Below are 18,118 nucleotides of genomic sequence, written 5' to 3' on the forward strand. Positions count from 1 at the left end.
TATTTTATCTGGTGTCTCTGACATTCTTACCATTGGGCCAGATGCATAGAGAAATGCCTGAGGTGCTTTCTCTGTCCACTAGAGTCAGATGCCCTATGTCTCCGGGAAGGGTGAGAGATCCAGAAGGCAGGTGTGCACACCAGGTTACTATGTTGATGTACCCAAAGGTATACTCGATTTTCTATTCTTCCAGGGCAGCATGCAGGTTCTGGTGACCTATGGTGGCGATCCCATCCCTAAAAGCCCTTTTACTGTGGGTGTGGCTGCTCCGCTGGATCTGAGCAAGATAAAAATTAATGGACTGGCAAACAGTAAGTGTGAATGGAGGGGAGACGGGTCATTGAAGACCACCACCAGGGTCTGTCAGTTAGATTCCCTTCCAAAGACAGTTAGCAGAGAAGCAATTTCTGACTTAAGAGACTGTGTAATAGGACAGGCTTGTAATAAGACAGAATTAAGGCCATGCAGTGGAAACCTACCTGCCACTTAATGTCACCAAGCCTCAAGCTTCATCTTTGTGTGGTGTAGTTGGGAGTTGAGGTGGTCAATAACCCTCATGGGAATAGTGAAAAAATTAAATGAGCTAACAATGAACTCAGAGGCTGGCCCGGTAACTCAGGACCAGCCCTCTAGCTGCTGGCATCACAGTGGAATGTTTTCATCACAGGGAAGCTGGGCACCTTGCTCTCTGGCGAGCTGCTGTGGGGCCAGCTCTCCTTGGCCATGGAGTCCACGTGGAGGAGGGGAATCAAGCATAAAAGCCAGCTTCCTGGCACTCAGAAAGCATAACTACAATGCACCCCTTCCCACCGCAATATTCCTTGAGCTTATTAGGCATCTTATTACTACATGCTCATTTCATTTCCTTTAAATTAAGGAAAATTTTATTAGGGAAAATTTCGAACATACTAAAGAAAATAGCACAATATGAATGCTGATGTACTTATCACTTAGCTTCAGAAGTTCAGCATTTGATTATAAAACTATATTTTTACCCAAAAAGTGCACAAATTGATTTTTCATCTAAAAAATATCACAATTAAGAGTAGATTCCACTTTAGACATCACCGCTTTCCTCTGCAGGCTTAACTGAAGTTACTGGTTCATTTTCTATCCTTCCAGACCTTCTCTCTGCATCTGCATGTGTATATCTGCCAGCAGAAAACACTGGGCAGTGTTTATTTTGCATTAAAGTTATCCTGCCATCCCCATTGTCATTGCCCTGCCTTTTACCTCCTTCTTGAAGAACATTCACACCTTAATCCCCTGTTGGCATTAGCTGTCACATGACCACAGCCTGGCTGCACCTGGGTGGCATATGTCCACCTGCTTTCAGGCACATGGGGGGCTCAGTGCACACTTCTAGGGAAAACCTCTTGTCCCACCCATGAGAGTTTCTCTGGGTCTCCATGGAGACCATCAGTGAGCGCCTTCATAGACCTGTGACCCAAATGTAGGAGTTGTGAATGAGGCCAGCTCCTAGCTCCCAGCTCTTGGGCTTTGAAACAAGAGCTCGATGCTGGCTTTTGTCCCCGGGAGGTGGGGTGAGCAGCCAGTTCTGAGCATATGAAAGGTCACGGTCACTGTCTAACCCTACAAGTGTCCTCTCTTCACTCCTTTCTCCAAGACAGCCAGGGTTTGAGCTCCAGACCAGGTAAATCACAGTGTCAATCAGGAAAATCCTCTGGGACTTGGAGCTCCACCTTGCTTGTGGCTCCCCAGTGTTCATCTAGGCAGTTCCCTGGGTGGGGGAGGAGCTGTGTTACCAGGGCCTTTGTTTTGGTTCAAAGTCCTTAAGTCCTTTCCTTGTTTATGTCAAATACAACACATGGTTTTCTGTGGCTTGCTTTGCAAAGACCTTTCAAATATCAGCTCTGTGACTTTTACGTTTTTGGTTGTAAAGTTACATTTGCTGCCAAAAGTTAGTAAATAAAACACTGGCTTATGGAAATGTTTTTTTTTGTAAGAGAGAGAGACAGACAGGAAGGGAGAGAGATGAGAAACATCTACTTGTAGTGTGGTCACTTTAGTTGTTTACTGATTACTTCTCATACATGCCTTGACCAGGGGACTCAAGCCGAGCCAGTGACTCCTTGCTCAAGCCAGTGACCATGGGATCATGTTTATGATCCCATGCTCAGGCTGCGACTTTACGCTCAATCTGGTAAGTTTGCGCTCAAGCTGGATGAGCCCATGCTCAAGCTGGCAACCTTGGGGCCATGAACCTGGGATCTCAGCATCCCAGGTCAATGCTCTGTCCACTATGCCACCACCAGACAGGCAGAAATGTTTTGATACACCAGGAGTAAGGGAAGCAGAGAAGACAGTGTCAGATTATAATTTATTGGTCAGCAAAGCAGATTGTGGAGTCAAGTAAATTTTAGTCCCAGCTTTTTGTTCTGCTGGATGAGAACCCTTGGACAAGTTACTTAACCTTTCTGAGTCTCAGTTTCCCCTTGTGTTAAAGCTGTTGGTGACTAATCAACGCCCTATAGGGTTGAGGTAAAAATGAAAGTAGATTATACGCTTTACTGAGTCCTGGCATACAAAATACATTCAGTAAATGATGGCTATCATAATTAATATTAACAATTGTCAATGAATAATTAATTAATTGGCTTATTTGTCCAGGAGTGGAAGTTGGGAAGGATCAGGAGTTCGCCATTGACACCAGAGGGGCGGGAGGCCAAGGGAAGCTGGACGTGACGATCCTCAGTCCCTCGAGGAAGGTCGTGCCGTGTCTGGTGGCGCCTGTGGTGGGCCGGGAGAGCAGCACAGCCAAGTTCATCCCTCGCGAGGAGGGGCTCTACGCCGTCGATGTGACCTACGATGGCCACCCTGTGCCTGGGAGCCCCTACGCCGTGGAGGCCTCTCTACCCCCGGATCCCACCAAGGTCAGCTTTGATTTTTATTCAGAACGTGTTCCCTGTTGTGTAATATAACACCGTACACAGTCCTTTGATCCTGGAAAACACCTTTAGACAATGGTGTTGTGCTAAAAGTCAGTTCTCAATGGTTGGCAGTAGTTCTCTTCCTACAGTTCAGCATGCAGCAGGGTCCCACTCCTCCTCCCCTCGTTGTCTGGGTGTGAGGGGCTCCCTGTCCCTGAATTCTGTCCCTTCCTTTGTTAGTGTGATAATGGGACTCACTTCAAAGCATGCCTGTCAGGGTAGGGGAGATGTGTGAGTGTGGAGGCCCCAGGCCTGTGTTTGGTGCCCAGAGTGAACTCACCCACACATGCTATAATACTATAATTAAATATAAAAATAGAGTATCCTCATTGCCATTTCCTCCTCGTAGTCCTGAATCCCGGGTGTTAGAGTATTCCCAGTGGTCTGAACAGCATGAATCCTGTAACACTGTCTTGTTTTTTGAATCAGAAATGAAAGCTTCACCCTCTCCTCTCCCTCTTTTAAAAACAGTCTAGTTGTAGCCCTGGCCAGGTAGCTCAGTTGGTTAGTGTCATCCTGATATGCCAGAACTGTGGGTTTGATCCTCGGGCAGAGCACATAGAAGATTAAACCAATGAATGCATAAATGGGTGGAACAACAAATCAATGTTTCCCTCTCCCTCCCTCCCCCTCCCCCTCCCCCTCCCCCCTCCTCCCTCCTCCCTCCTCCCTCCTCCCTCCTCCCTCCTCCCTCCTCCCTCTTTTTAGTATGCAGAGTTTGTTGAGGGAGCTATAGCAGCCAAAGGCACAGTGAGGTCCATGCAAGCTGTTCCAGGAGCACTCAAACCAGGAAACCTGCTGTGTTTGTGGGACTGGATGTTTAGTCTCCAGCTGTACCCCACAGGGTCCAAGGAGCTGGGTGCGGCAGGAGGCAGGGATGTTGTGCTCTGTGCATCAGAGGCCACACCTCCCTGCTATGGCTTTCAATGTTACTGAGCTCACAGCATGGCTCCCTTAGCTGTTTGCAGCATTGCCTGCATTGTGTCTGTAACTCAGTAGCATGGGTGAGTATGTTCAAGTTTGGCCTTAGGGAAAAGGCCCACTTAACCGAGATGCAGTTTCTGCTGGTTACAGGCTTGGGTGTGGAAAGGAGAACTGGCTGAGCAAAATGCTACTGTCAGGTAGAGTTTGACTTTTATTCTTTCCTCAAATAGGTGAAGGCCCATGGTCCTGGCCTGGAGGGTGGCCTTGTAGGCAAACCTGCTGAGTTCACCATTGACACCAAAGGAGCTGGAACCGGAGGTTTGGGCCTGACTGTAGAAGGTCCGTGCGAGGCTAAAATCGAATGCTCTGACAATGGCGATGGGACCTGCTCTGTCTCTTACCTTCCCACGAAGCCCGGGGAGTACTTCGTCAACATCCTCTTTGAGGAAGTCCACATACCCGGTTCTCCCTTCAAGGCCAACATTGAAATGCCATTTGATCCCTCTAAAGTCGTGGCGTCGGGACCAGGTCTGGAGCATGGGAAAGTGGGCGAGGCTGGGCTGCTCAGCGTGGACTGTTCAGAAGCAGGGCCCGGGGCCCTGGGCCTGGAAGCTGTTTCAGACTCAGGAGCCAAAGCTGAGGTCCATATTGAGAACAACAAAGATGGCACCTATGCAGTGACCTACGTGCCCCTGACCGCCGGCATGTACACGCTGACTATGAAGTATGGGGGTGAGCTCGTGCCCCACTTCCCTGCCTGTGTCAAGGTGGAACCCGCTGTGGACACCAGCAGGGTCAAAGTTTTTGGGCCAGGAATAGAAGGAAAAGGTGGGTTCCATTTAAAAAAGGAGAGAGGCTACAACTCCCTACCTTTGTCCCAAAATGTATGCAATGGTTATGTTGTCACTGGCTGGGGCTGCCCTGAAAGGGGCTTCTCTTTTCCGATTTTGAGAGTTAAACCAGTTGTCTGCTGTCACTTAATTGTGTCTTAAGTGCTCCTGGGTCCCAGGTATTGGTGACATTCTTATCTGTGTGTTTGCTCTGCAGACGTGTTTCGTGAAGCCACCACTGACTTCACTGTAGACTCACGGCCCCTGACGAAGGTGGGGGGCAACCACATCAAGGCCCACATTGCCAACCCCTCAGGGGCCTCCACTGAGTGCTTTGTCACAGACAATGCTGATGGGACCTACCAGGTGGAGTATACACCCTTTGAGAAAGGTGAGTTAGCTTCTCCTTGGACATGAACCTTGTTAAAAAACTATGCTTGGTCATTTCCTCCTGGTGGCTGATGCTGATTTCTGCCCCGTGAGCTCAGCCCATCATCTCAGCAGAGGCACTTGCAAAGTGACAGGGAAATACAGTATGAAGACCTTCTTCCCCAACAGAGCCACCCACTCAGGGCCTGGCATCCCGGCCCTGTTGGGTGACAGCTGGGCGGGGTTTAGCCTAAGCCTCATCAGAGCCAGGTATGGAGTGATGTCATGGATATTGATCATTCATGTAGTTTTTTTTAGCACATTGATTTATTTCCTGGACATTAAGAATTAGAAAAACATTTTGGTAAGTGATAAACGCATAAAGAAAAAAGGTACCATATATCCTTATAACCTGGATATATGATCCCTGTAAATATTCTGGTACAGATATTTGAATCTGTTTTTATAGATACATGTATCTTCTATTATATGTATTTTTCTTTGTCTTTTGTTTAATGATTAGATGGAGTTTTCCTAAAACACGGTAGCATGTTTAAGATGACTGACTTCAATGGAGACTCACTGATATTTGTTTGGAGGAGAGGTTGTGTGTGTGTGTAGGGGGGTGTTTGGGTTAAGTGAATGCCAAGTTAACCAAAAGCATAAATAGACAATTTGTATTTTTTAAAAATCAGATTATATCAATATTACTGTTTCTTTAACCTTCCTTTTTAAAATAACATGGTAAAGCACATAGCCATGAATGGTAGGTAAAACCTTGGAGTTAAATGTCATTTCTCACAAATAGGTGATTCCTGTACAATATGTTCTGGTTTGTTGTTTTTAACAGGCCTCCATGTAGTGGAGGTAATGTATGACGATGTGCCCATCCCAAATAGTCCCTTCAAAGTGGCTGTAACCGAAGGCTGCCAGCCATCTCGGGTTCAAGCCCAAGGACCCGGACTGATAGAGGCCTTTACCAACAAACCCAATGTCTTCACTGTGGTTACCAGGTAAGCAAGTCCCGGAGGTTTGTGTGCTGATTCTCTAAAACAGTGGTCCCCAACCCCCGGGCTGTGGACTGGTACCGGTCCGTGAGCCATTTGGTACTGGTCTGCAGAGAAAGAATAAATAACTTATATTATTTCTGTTTTATTTATATTTAAGTCTGAACGATGTTTTATTTTTTTTTAAATGACCAGATTCCCTCTGTTACATCCGTCTAAGACTCACTCTTGACGCTTGTCTCAGTCACGTGATACATTTATCTGTCCCACCCTAAAGGCCGGTCTGTGAAAATATTTTCTGACATTAAACCAGTCCGTGGCCCAAAAATGGTTGGGGACCACTGCTCTAAAAGGAGCAACCCTAAGTAGTTTAACTGCTTTAAAGAAATTTTATGGGTGTTTCCTACATATGTGTAAAGTCTCCCAGCTTCTGAGAGGGTTTTTATTTTTCATGATACAGGAGGCATTTTGTTTTATAGAGACTTAAGTTACAGAAAAAGACTAAGTATACCAAAAAGGTACCAAAAAGTACTGATAATAATAGTCGTAAACTGCTGAGCAAATGAGAATGATAATGCATAAACAGAGAGCCAATCTCACTTAAGTGAAATACTAGAATTCCTATTAAAATAAGTCACAAAGCATAGACCTAAATTGTACTTATATTCCTAGATAAGAAAAACATTGGATAAACATTGGAAAGGAGAGGTTAAAGCTGTCTTTATTTATATTAGATCATTAGGAAATTCCCTGTGAGAAGTGTCACAGTAATTGAGTTGGGTTGGTTAAACGGGAAGTTTATAGAGTGATTTTAAATTAATTTTATGAACTACTAGTACTACTTTGCTTTCTTCTCCACACTTTCCAGAGGGGCAGGAATTGGTGGGCTTGGCATAACTGTTGAGGGACCATCAGAGTCGAAGATAAACTGCAGAGACAACAAAGATGGCAGCTGCAGTGCTGAGTACATCCCCTTTGCTCCAGGGGATTATGATGTTAATATTACATATGGAGGAGATCACATCCCTGGTAAGCTCTTCCTCAGAAAGGAACCCAAAGAATAGTTGATTTTGCATGAAAACGTTTAATTCGCATATCTCCTTGAATAAGAAAAATTGCCTGACATTTGCAGTCACTGCAAAGGGAGAATTTTCCTTAGGCCTGCATCTCCAAAAATATACTAACTCCCAATAGGACAAGTAATATGGCAAAAAGTATTAACTTGAAATTTTGACTGAAAATGATTTTTCGTGTGTTGGAGAACCTAGTTCTTGTTTTAAAGAAAAACTGTAGCCTTGGCCAGTTGGCTCAGTGATAGTGTCAGCCTGGCGTGTGGATGTCCAGGGTTTGATTTCTTGGTCAGGGCACACAGGAGAAGTGCCCATCTGCTTCTCCTCCCCTTCCTGTCTCACTTCTCTCTCTCCCCTGCAGCCATGGCTGGATTGGAGTGAGTTGGCCCCAGGCACTAAGGATGGCTCCATGGCCTCAGGTACTAAGAAGAGCTTGGTTGCTGAGCAATGGAGCAATGCCCCAGATGGGCAAAGCATCGCCCCATAGTGGGCTTGCTGGGTGGATCCTGGTTTGGGTGCAAGTAGGAGACTGTAGAGACTCCCCTCCTCGCTGAATTTAAAAAAAGAAAAAAGAAAAGCTGTTTCTTTACAAAATTGAAAATTTCCACTTTATTTTGTAGTTGGTTCTTAATCATCTTCTACATGTATCTTATACTATCAATTTATTTTTCAATTGACAGTCCTAATAGCTGACAGAAACACACAAATTCAAATCTTATTTTATTAATATTTTTTCTATGGAATGATGGAGTATATACACTTACTGAAAAACAGGGCTTGTCATCCTTAGAACTGCTGATAATTCTTTGTTGTGGAAGCTGTCCTGTCCATTGTAGGGTATTTAGCGTCCCATTTTGTGCCAACCAAAAATGTCTCCAGATATTGTCATATGTCAAGTGGGGAGCAAAATGACCCCTAGTTGAGAACCACTGCTATAAGCAATTGAAATAATAAAGAAATATACGACTTAAGTAATGAAGGCCCTTCCAACTTTCATATTCCAGCAGAGGGGAATTTCCATATGCTCTAATTCTGTTTATTTAATGAAACATTTGCCACTCAACACACATCCAGAAATGCAGGTGAGCATGTGGTATGGTGTGGACACAAGTCCAAGGACTCTAGAGCTGCTCCTGAATCAGCTTATGCCTTATCTCAGGTGAGAAAGAGGGCAGAGTCCCACCCTGAAAGCCCCAGAGCAGGAGGAGCCTTGGGTGGGTCAGTGTTGTTCTTGCCCTGAAGGCCATAAGCCAGGGTGAGATGGGGAGGAGGCGGATGGTCCTACTTTCAGGTTTCTGGATAGGCTCCCAGAAAACTGGAGTGTGCCCTGACCACACATACTTTCCTGACTGTGTCTGCTCTCTCCCCTTATCATGTGCAACTGCATTCACAGTTACACACTTAACTCTTCCTTTTTCTCACATTGGTCAGAAAGCATTGACAGTCCTCTCCAAGTAATTCTACTCATTTAAAACATTATTTCTCTTCAAACTTGTCCTTGCAGCTCTTTCATTTTAGATTTTTATAATGGAATCCTGTGATCACTTTTTTTTTAAGTAAGAGGAGTTGAAATAGACTCTTGCATACTTCCTGACCAGGATCCACCCAACAGACCCCATCTGGGGCCAACCCTCAAATCAGCCGAACTATCCTTAGTGCCTGAGGCTGACGCTTGGACCACCTGAGCTACCCTCAGTGCCTGGGGCCAATGCACAAACCAGTCGAACCACTGGCTGCGAAAGGGGAAGAGAAGCCTATGGTTGCTTCTCATGTGTGCCCTGACTGGGAATCAGACCCAGGATGTCCATGTGCCAGGCCGATTCACTGAGCAAAATGGTGCTTTATTCACTGAACAAAATGGCCAGGGCCAGTAATCACTTTTCAAGGGAGATTCAGCCATGAACCAGAACAGTCAAAGCTCCTGCCCTCTGGAAGCTTGTCTGGCATTTTTGGCACTAAAATTCATGGTTTAACTGCTTTGAAAAAACAGCAGGGCTTAGTGACAGAACACAGAGCTTTATGAGTTTTATAGCTCTGCAATTCATGATAATGGAGAATAGAGCCAGAGAATGTTGCCAGAGATGACCTGGTGGCTCTAACCGGACAGGTGGCAGTAGGGATGAACATCTACTGGTTATGGAGGCAATGAAGCTATTTTGACTTTATCAGGAAACCTAGAGGGTGCCATCAGCACTGAAATTCCCCTTGCAGAAGAGGGTGAGAGTTTTGGCCTCTGTGGCTAACATCTGAGCTTGACATTTGGCCATCTTTGAGCATAACAACAGAAAGAGGCCCGTTTACAGTTTTCCCATTCAATGTGACTTTTTATGTTTCAGGCTCTCTGTTGCCTCCCAGAGCCAAATGCCAACTTGTCCTGGACCCCAGAATGTTCCAAGGCACAGCCATTTAGTAAAGTGTTGGCTGACTGTCTTAAGAGTCAGGTTTCATAGCTAAGGTAACTTGTGAGGTGTTGCGGTGAAACATTCAGCAACCTGCTAGTTTCTAATTTGCTTTCATGGGAATTTTGGTTGGTTAAACATTAGCCCAGTGTTTCCTGACCTGGTACAAACCCATAGTGGGGTTATTTTTAACAAGGTATCCTGTCTTACCCACAAGGGCATACTGGTTTCCTCTGGTGGTCTGTTTGTGGTGACTGCTTACACCACTGGATCAACTGGGATGAGTGCATCATGAAAAAGGTCTGCTGTGATTGATTGATGATGTCTGCCTGGGGTCTGGAACAGGAGAATGGCACAGAATGCTTGATATCTGCTGTCTTGGACTTAAAGTTTGTTGGTTCTTGGCTGCTCTGATGCTAAGTTCAGACAGCTTCCAATGGAGGCTCTGAATCCCATGACCTCTTTTCCAGGCAGCCCCTTCAGGGTTCCTGTGAAGGATGTTGTGGACCCCAGCAAGGTCAGGATTGCTGGCCCTGGGGTGGGCTCGGGTGTCCGAGCCCGCATCCTACAGTCCTTTACTGTGGACAGCAGCAAGGCTGGCCTGGCCCCACTGGAAGTCAGGGTCTTGGGCCCACGAGGTGAGTATGCATCCTACTTCCTGCTGACATTCAACTTGCCCAGGGCAGAGGCAGCTATGACTCAGAGCAGGCACGTTGCTTTTGAGTTTGGTCATGAAATTAAAGTTAAATTTTAAAAAATTACTTTATTGCTCCATGTTCTAGCTAAATAGAGGTTCCTGTTCAAACAGTAGACAGACCCACTGCTCCTCTAGCGGTCTCTTTTCTGTTTATTTAATGAAACAATTGCCACCCAGTTTAATAATAGGGCTCTAAATGTCTTTCTATTCTCAATTTTTTTTTTTAAAGTAGAGAGCCGAAGCAGGTAGTGTTTGGACTCCCACACATATAATTGTGCAGCTGCTACATTTTGTGTTTCAGCATGGGTGAGGTGGCTGGGCTAGTCTGTCTGGGTGGCTGGTGGGTTTGCAGATCATACTTCTGTTTGAGATACCTTGGGGGCATATACCCATAATTTCTGGAATTGACATACTCGGCCTGCTGGCACATGGCTTTGTCATTGCCCCAAATTCCTACAGAAAGGGGGTCTGTTCAGGGGATGGGCTTTGCTGGCAATTTGGTCCACCCTTTTGTGGTTTGGTAAGGTAAGCAGGCCATTTGGGGGCAAAGCACCTAAGTGCATTAAAATTCACTGTTTTTGGTGCAACCGCATTTCCTCGTTCAGCATTTAAAATGTGTCAGTCTCTGCCTGATTTCTTATAAATTACCTGGCTTTGTCCCCTGGGATGTGTTCTTGGCTTCATAGTAGTGGCACATAGGGGGCTCCTTTTTTGAAGAGGAACTTTCCCTTGATGGAGTTGATTCAGTAGGAGGTTATGCCCCTTAACAGTTAGGTTAGAAGTGGTTTGGGGGAATGAGGTCATGTGGCTAGTCTGTTTGTACAGAGTTACTGAGCCTCAAGACGTGTGTGTGTGTGTGTGTGTGTGTGTGTGAGAGAGAGAGAGAGAGAGAGAGAGAGAGAGAGAGAGAGAAGCTTAGATATGTACCTCTATTATGGAAGATCCTTAAGTAACAGACTTTTAATTTTAGCTGATGAGACAGATTCCCAGTCATGGCGCAGCCCCTTGAAAGCCATTTCAGAGTTCTTTAAAGGGGACCCGAAGGGTGACTTTATGGAGACAGGTTTGCATTTTCCTATTGGCTGCTGCTCTAATTAATGTAATCTTTATGCCTATTGCTAGCTGCACCCCTGAAACTGCCTTGTCCCTGCCTCCTTTGCTTTGCTTAATGACTGTGCTATGCTTTGGTTAACCTACCCTGCAGTTGACCCATCCTTGAGGCTTATGTTTAGAACTGGGATCTAGACTCTACCAGCCCAATGCATGCCTTGATTATGTTATAATATAATCTCCAATCATCCCCTGAGTGCATAACATTGATGGTTTTCTCACCCCACGAGGGGCACCCTCACCTGCTCTGCACCTACAGGCAGTGTGCTGGCACCTTTGGTCTTTATTCAAAGGTTGCCACAAATCTTCACTGACCAGCCCATTGGTTACTCTTTGCTGTTTCTAGTTCTGGACACTTTGGCCCTTTCTCAGCTATAGAGTCAAGTTTGGCAACATCTCAAGCATGCGTAACCAGCTTGAAAGGATATTATAACATGTCTGCAACATGCGTCTTCACCATAGGCCTTCCAGGAACAAGTGCAGGCAGTCTCCTTAATTGCACTCTAGGGCTACTGTGTGTTCTTCAGGCAATAACAAACTAAAGGTGTCTCTTGGCGTCATTTCTGCAACCATGAATTGGAGCGCCTGTCTCCTGTGATTTCTTAGGCCTCTGATTATAGCCTGCTTGCATTTATGTTACTCATCAGTGGAAACCAATAGTTCTTCAGGATAAATGTGATCCTTTCTGAATTTAGCCTAGGGTGGGAATTCTTAGTAGGGGGGCTAAGCAGTTCCTCAGACCTCTCATCTCTGCCTTCAGGCCTAGTGGAGCCAGTGAATGTGGTGGACAATGGGGACGGCACACACACAGTGACCTACACCCCATCGCAGGAAGGGCCTTACATGGTCTCCGTTAAATATGCTGACGAAGAGATCCCTCGCAGGTAAGCTCCTGACACTGAGGGAAGGGGTCCGAACCAGACTCTCCCACCCCTCTGCAGGGCTCACGGCATTGCTTCGGTGGCCCGCTCATCCATCCATCCGTCTGTCTGAGCTGCGAGTACTGCATCACCAAGGACGGCCTGCGCAGACGTCAGAACAGACGATCCTTGATGACTGTGGCTCCTGCCCTCTTGCCCCTCCCCCCTGTTCCTTTCAGCTATTATTAACTTAAAGAGGAGTTGAAATTAAGGAGTTGGGAATTTGGGGGGAAGGAAATGCATTAGTTTATCAAAGTCTTCTTTCTGCTTACCCTGCAGGTTGTTTTCTGATTAGGGGAGAGATTTTTACTTTACTTGAGGATTTGGATGACAATAACATTCCCACAAAGGGTTGGATAGAACCTTGTTTCTTATTCATATTTTATTAATAAAAAAAAATGCATACATTTGTCACTTTTCAGAACAGCCTTCAAAGATTTTTAAAAATCATACTTAAATTAAGAAATTTTACCCAGTATTCATATTTTACATAAAAATATGTATATAGAAAAATGGTTTATCAATAATAATTACATATTACTTTACTAATGATATACCATCTAAAGCATATCAAAAACAGAAAATAAGAAGATGAGATAAAATATTAAAACTGAAATTTCAATATTCTCTTTCTATTTTGGTGACCATTGGCTTAGCATAATAAAAGTAGATTAAACGTGTTTAAGCCTGTATTTTCCAAACTAATTTTTGAATTAGTTTGTATACCCTCGAATGCAGTTCAGGGAAAGCTGGTTACTACCTCATCATTGCTCATTTCTGCTGGACTTAAGGCATTGACAAAGTCGCCAGTTTATCTGCTGTTGGAATCCTCTTTGTAATCCCAGCGTCTTTGTGTAAGAGAGGTCAGATGTAGCAGGGTTGACGTGTATCCCTACTGATTGGGGGTATGTGTGTGTCTATCAAGTCCCTTTAAGGTCAAGGTCCTTCCCACATATGATGCCAGCAAAGTGACCGCCAGTGGCCCCGGCCTCAGTTCCTATGGTGTGCCCGCCAGTCTGCCTGTGGAGTTTGCAATTGATGCCAGAGATGCTGGGGAAGGCTTGCTTGCTGTCCAGATAACGGTAACTTGGAGTTATTTTCTGTAGTCAGACTTCATTAATAAGGCCTAATTTCCTGGCCAGGGATGAGAACCAGAATTTCAGTAACCAACTTCTGACCTGTTGCCAATGTTTCACAGACCAGAGAGTCAGTAATTAGGCAAGAAAACATGCACACTTGCCTGAGAGGTCTGAGGGGATGGCCCCAGGACCACGTTTTGGTGAATCTCACGTATTTGCTCTCTGTTATATCTCTATGCTTTTATATTTAAATATTGTAAATTACTCATTGGATGAGTAAGGACTAAATTCTACTTTCATATTACAGTAAGCCCCAAAATAAAAGTGGTTTAAACACATGGAATTATTTTCTCTTGTTAAATAAGCCAGGGGCAAGGCACCTGGGTGCTGTGTGGCTTGTCAGTGAAGCAGGCTCCGTCTTCTGCTCCTCTGTCCTATCATGTGTCATCTGTCCTTACGGTCTCCTCATGGGCCGTGAGGCTGCTGGTGCCCTGGGCCAGAAGGAGGAAGATAGGCAGACAGGAAGAACAGGGCCTTCCAACTCAGTGAGCTCTCTTCAACGGCCCTGTCATAAGTTCTTTACAAGACTTCCACTCCCTTCTCATTTGCTAGAAATTTGTCACGAGTCACATGGCCATACCTAGTGGCAAAGGATGCTGGGAAGTGGAGTCTTGTATTCTGGGAGCCGTGCACCTAGCTGAGAAGTAGGGTCCTGCTCCTGGAGAGAGACGGGAAAGTGAATGTGGTGACATGCAGGCAGGAGCCTCGGCCCCTTGCCTCCCTGTGTATCAATGGATTTAGGGCTAAAGCATTATTTGTTCACCTGACAGAAAAATTACTAAAAATTGATTGTGTTCATCATGTTATTAAAAGGATCTGTGACCCTCTCATCTCCCTACCTATGCCAGTAGTTCTGTCTCCTCCCATTAAAGTACTAATTAATGAGCAAAATATGTCAAAGTTGTCCATGAATTGTTTTTATATCTCGATGACAGCATTCTAAATAGCATTTCTCTGTGATCCACAGGACCAAGAGGGAAAACCCAAAAGAGCCATTGTCCAGGACAATAAAGACGGCACGTATGCTGTCACCTACATCCCTGACAAGACTGGACGCTATATGATTGGGGTCACCTATGGAGGGGATGACATCCCCTTCTCTCCTTACCGCATCCGGGCCACACAGACAGGCGATGCCAGCAAGTGCCTGGCCACAGGTAAGTCCAGGTCAAGGTCAGGGGTGTGGCTTTAGAGTCCAAAAGCCAAAGTCTAGACCTTTCCTGCCACCTAATAGCTGTGTGATCAGGGCAGGATGCTCAACCACTCTGAGCTTCAATCAGACATAGATTGAAGATCTTTTTGAGAACATTTAAATTCAAGAACCTCTTCTAAGGACCAGAGATTGTTTCACAAGGTTATTGCAAGGATTAGATGAGGTCAGGCATGAAAAATGCTTAGTACAGTGCCAGGCACATGGAAGCTGTTATTATTGTACTTTTGAAGTGGGTGCATTTACTGAGATATCAACTGTGATGGCTGCTCCCATGAAAAGGGCAAATTTATGCTTTTTATCTGTAGGTAGTTTAATTATTCAAGATCACTGCGGGCCACTGTGAGAGAAGCACCTTCAAGGATCTAGATTTTTACCCTTAACACTTGGGACTTATATCTAATCTCTTAGGAATTCTCCAGGAACATTTGAGCATCACAGTTCCTTCCATTTCTGAGACAACTCTGAGTACCTTAGGGCTTCAGTTTCTAAAAACGGCTCCTGCAACTCTGATGGTGCTTCAAGTCAATTTCAAAACATGAGTCCCCATCTCTAAAATGAACGAGACCTGCTTCTTTTTAAATTAGTTAATGTAGGTGCACCCTGGATATTTATATTCTCATATTTCATCTGGTTTTGAATGGAAAAAAATCTTTTGGCTTTCAGGAAAAACTTATAAATTGCTCACCTTCGCCCTTTTTGTGTCATTCGTGACAAAATTTGAGAAATTTTGAAACAATGGCCCATCTGCCATCTGCTGGGTCTGTGCTGTGCCAGAGACAGAGAGCCTGTCTTTGCTGACCTGAGGGCACTGTAAATGTTGGGAAGTGACTCCCTCCTTCTTTCCAGGCCCTTTTCCTTCTTTGGCCCAGGCAGAATCCTGAGAGATACTCTGCTCAGCCTAGGGCCTCTTTTAGGCCACACCTCTGGTCTGTCAAGGGCTTCTGCAGTCTGGCTCCAGTCTTCTCTTCTACTCATGTCTGAACAATATGCTCTTATCCCTGTTGCTTCTCACGCCCCCCCCCCCTTTTTTTGCCAGTGTGCTTTTAATTTACACTTCTCTGCACTCTCTGATGCTGTATGGATTCTGTGTAAAGGGATCCTCAAAGAGAGAAGGGGCCAGTTATTGTTTGTGAACAGAGGTTGAAAATCTCCCCTAACCAGAAGCACCTGTCCTTCAGAATTCAGCCATTTCTTTTCTCAGGAAGTCCTCCGTCAGTTTGGCAAGCCTGGGATGTATTCTTAGGACTTTTACGGGACACTTACGGGACAATTGATGCTTTTCCTATAACTTTGTAGCCCCCCCCCCCCCACACACACACAGCATTTCCACAGCAGGTGGAGCTGTCATTCTTGGGGCCCAACCTGCATCCACTGCTCTGTGAGATTCTGAGCATCTTGAGAGCAGAGACTGCATTTTGCTTACCTTTGTGTGTACCTGGCACTTAAGAACATGCCCAATAAATGTTTGCTGATGAGAGTTGATTCCCATCCCCATACCCTTAAATGCTGGCAGGCCAGATTCAATCAACATTTGGTTGACATTCAGAGCCCAAAATACTTCTTGTTTAATAAACAATGGATGAAATGCTCCCTTGAGCAGTACCTTCCCCAGGTGGTCTCTGGGACAGCCCTGTATGTGGTGGTAGCTGAAGGCAGCGTATCTAACATTTATAGAGACAGACAACCTGAAAGTATGTGCTTTGTTCTCTGTATGTGCTTTGTTCTCCTGTAACCGTCTGAGGTAACCGTCCACAGCTGAAGCTTCTATTCTCTTCTCATGAACTTTTCTCCAGGTCCTGGAATTGCCTCCACTGTGAAAACCGGCGAGGAGGTGGGCTTTGTGGTTGATGCCAAGACTGCTGGGAAGGGGAAAGTGACCTGCACAGTTCTGACCCCAGATGGTACTGAGGCTGAGGCCGATGTCATCGAAAATGAGGATGGCACCTATGACATTTTCTACACAGCCGCCAAGCCAGGCACCTATGTAATCTACGTGCGCTTTGGTGGCATCGATATCCCCAACAGCCCCTTCACTGTCATGGTAAGGAAAGTTCCTTCTCTAGGGTGTGCTTTTATTGGTAAAACAATGACAGCTGTCATTTGTTAAATCCTTGCTAAGACATCCCTTTCCACTTTTTTTTTTCTTGAAAAATTTTTTTCTTAAGCGGACATGACCTTTTAGGGTCTTAGAGGACACTCTGGAATCCCAGAGACCCTTGTTGGCTCTAAGAGTTTTCAGGGAATCTCATTGGCTACCAACGTATCCATCGTGTTGAGGGTCTTAGGCAGTATCCTGGCATAAGCACAATTCAGAAAGATGCACTTTGACCAAAAATGTTTGTAAATAAAACAGGACAATTTTTTGTTCTGTTCTTCTTCCTCCTTTCTGCCCCGTTTCCATGGTCTCCATGGAGGAGGAAGATTTCTGATGCTCTTTGTCTGGAGACTGGATTCTAATATTTCATGATTCAGAGTACCTCCAGTTGTGTTTTGAAAAGATATAAACTTTGCATATGAAGAGAAATAGCTTGTCTTTTAAAGCTAGAAACATCTGGAAAAAGGGAAACTATTATGTATACTTTTGGGCCAAAGAATGATTTAGCTCTTTAATTTTTAATCCCAGTGACTTTTAGATCTTTCTCTAATTAATGTTCTTCAACTAGGAGAGGGATTTAGAAACCTTAGCAATTTTTCTTCATTTAATCCTCAAAGTAATCATTGCTGGCCCTTTTACAAAAGAGGTATAGGAGGAGGGATCAGACTCAGGTCCACTGAGCCCAGAGTGCCTGATCTAGACAGGTACCAAGTGTTCTGTGGTCCCCTCACCCAGTGTCTTTTGATGCCATGGGCAGCAGGCACACTTGGCTATACACTTCATAGACCTCGGTGATCTGACCCATGCAAAGCTTTCAAACCCCTTCTAAGGACCACATGTTATGCAGCAACTGAGAAGGAGGCGAGTACTCCATTTCAAACAGAAGCCCAAGTAATCTGTTGTGTCTCTTTTCCCTTTCTGCAGCCTCCGAGGAGGCCATGTGTTTATATGGAAATGTGCCAGGGGCCTGGAGGCTCTCTTCTGTCTCAAGGATGTAAACACTTGTCAGCTTTTGACACTGCTCATTTGGGAATGTTTTTCTCCTTCAGGGCTGAAAGAAATGCAGCTAGAAAGTTGACGTTTTTGTCCACAGAGCAGGGTCCCAGTTGTAGATTTAAGGATCTTGCCCGTAGTGGGTTTCATCTGGTTGGTTAGAATTGGGCAGGATGGAGAGCAGCTCTGGGCCAAGGCCACAGCCCTGCTGGTGCAGTGAACGTGGAATAACGGATCATGTTAGGAGGGTCTGAGTGAGAAAATTGGTGTGAAAATGTCAAGGATCATTTTGGCAGATGAGTCAGGGACCTGAAGTGGGGGCCACCAAACTCATTAGGAATAAATGTCCCCTTAACCCTGGAATGAACAAAGGATACTTTGTAGAGACACACTGCCCCCTA

General features: G+C 45.2%; 1 protein-coding gene across 9 annotated transcripts in view; it reads left to right on the forward strand.

The window, feature by feature from the left end:
• FLNB (filamin B) overlaps positions 1-18,118 on the forward strand; it is a 165,751-nt gene that overhangs the window by 104,431 nt on the left and 43,202 nt on the right. For 5 of the 9 annotated variants that reach the window (XM_066245747.1, XM_066245749.1, XM_066245745.1 and 2 more), the window contains exons 19-30: positions 194-311; positions 2,632-2,894; positions 4,106-4,703; positions 4,923-5,096; positions 5,925-6,087; positions 6,950-7,110; positions 10,021-10,188; positions 11,218-11,310; positions 12,118-12,241; positions 13,203-13,359; positions 14,384-14,573; positions 16,423-16,670. In XM_066245747.1, coding sequence (XP_066101844.1) covers positions 194-311; positions 2,632-2,894; positions 4,106-4,703; positions 4,923-5,096; positions 5,925-6,087; positions 6,950-7,110; positions 10,021-10,188; positions 11,218-11,310; positions 12,118-12,241; positions 13,203-13,359; positions 14,384-14,573; positions 16,423-16,670 — 2,457 coding nt within the window. The remainder of the gene's footprint in view (positions 1-193; positions 312-2,631; positions 2,895-4,105; positions 4,704-4,922; positions 5,097-5,924; positions 6,088-6,949; positions 7,111-10,020; positions 10,189-11,217; positions 11,311-12,117; positions 12,242-13,202; positions 13,360-14,383; positions 14,574-16,422; positions 16,671-18,118) is intronic. The other 4 variants (XM_066245750.1, XM_066245752.1, XM_066245753.1 and 1 more) reach the window with 1 other exon arrangement.

The sequence above is a fragment of the Saccopteryx bilineata genome, chromosome 10 (genome assembly GCF_036850765.1).
Source record: "Saccopteryx bilineata isolate mSacBil1 chromosome 10, mSacBil1_pri_phased_curated, whole genome shotgun sequence".
In the NCBI taxonomy this organism is placed as follows: Eukaryota; Metazoa; Chordata; class Mammalia; order Chiroptera; family Emballonuridae; genus Saccopteryx; species Saccopteryx bilineata.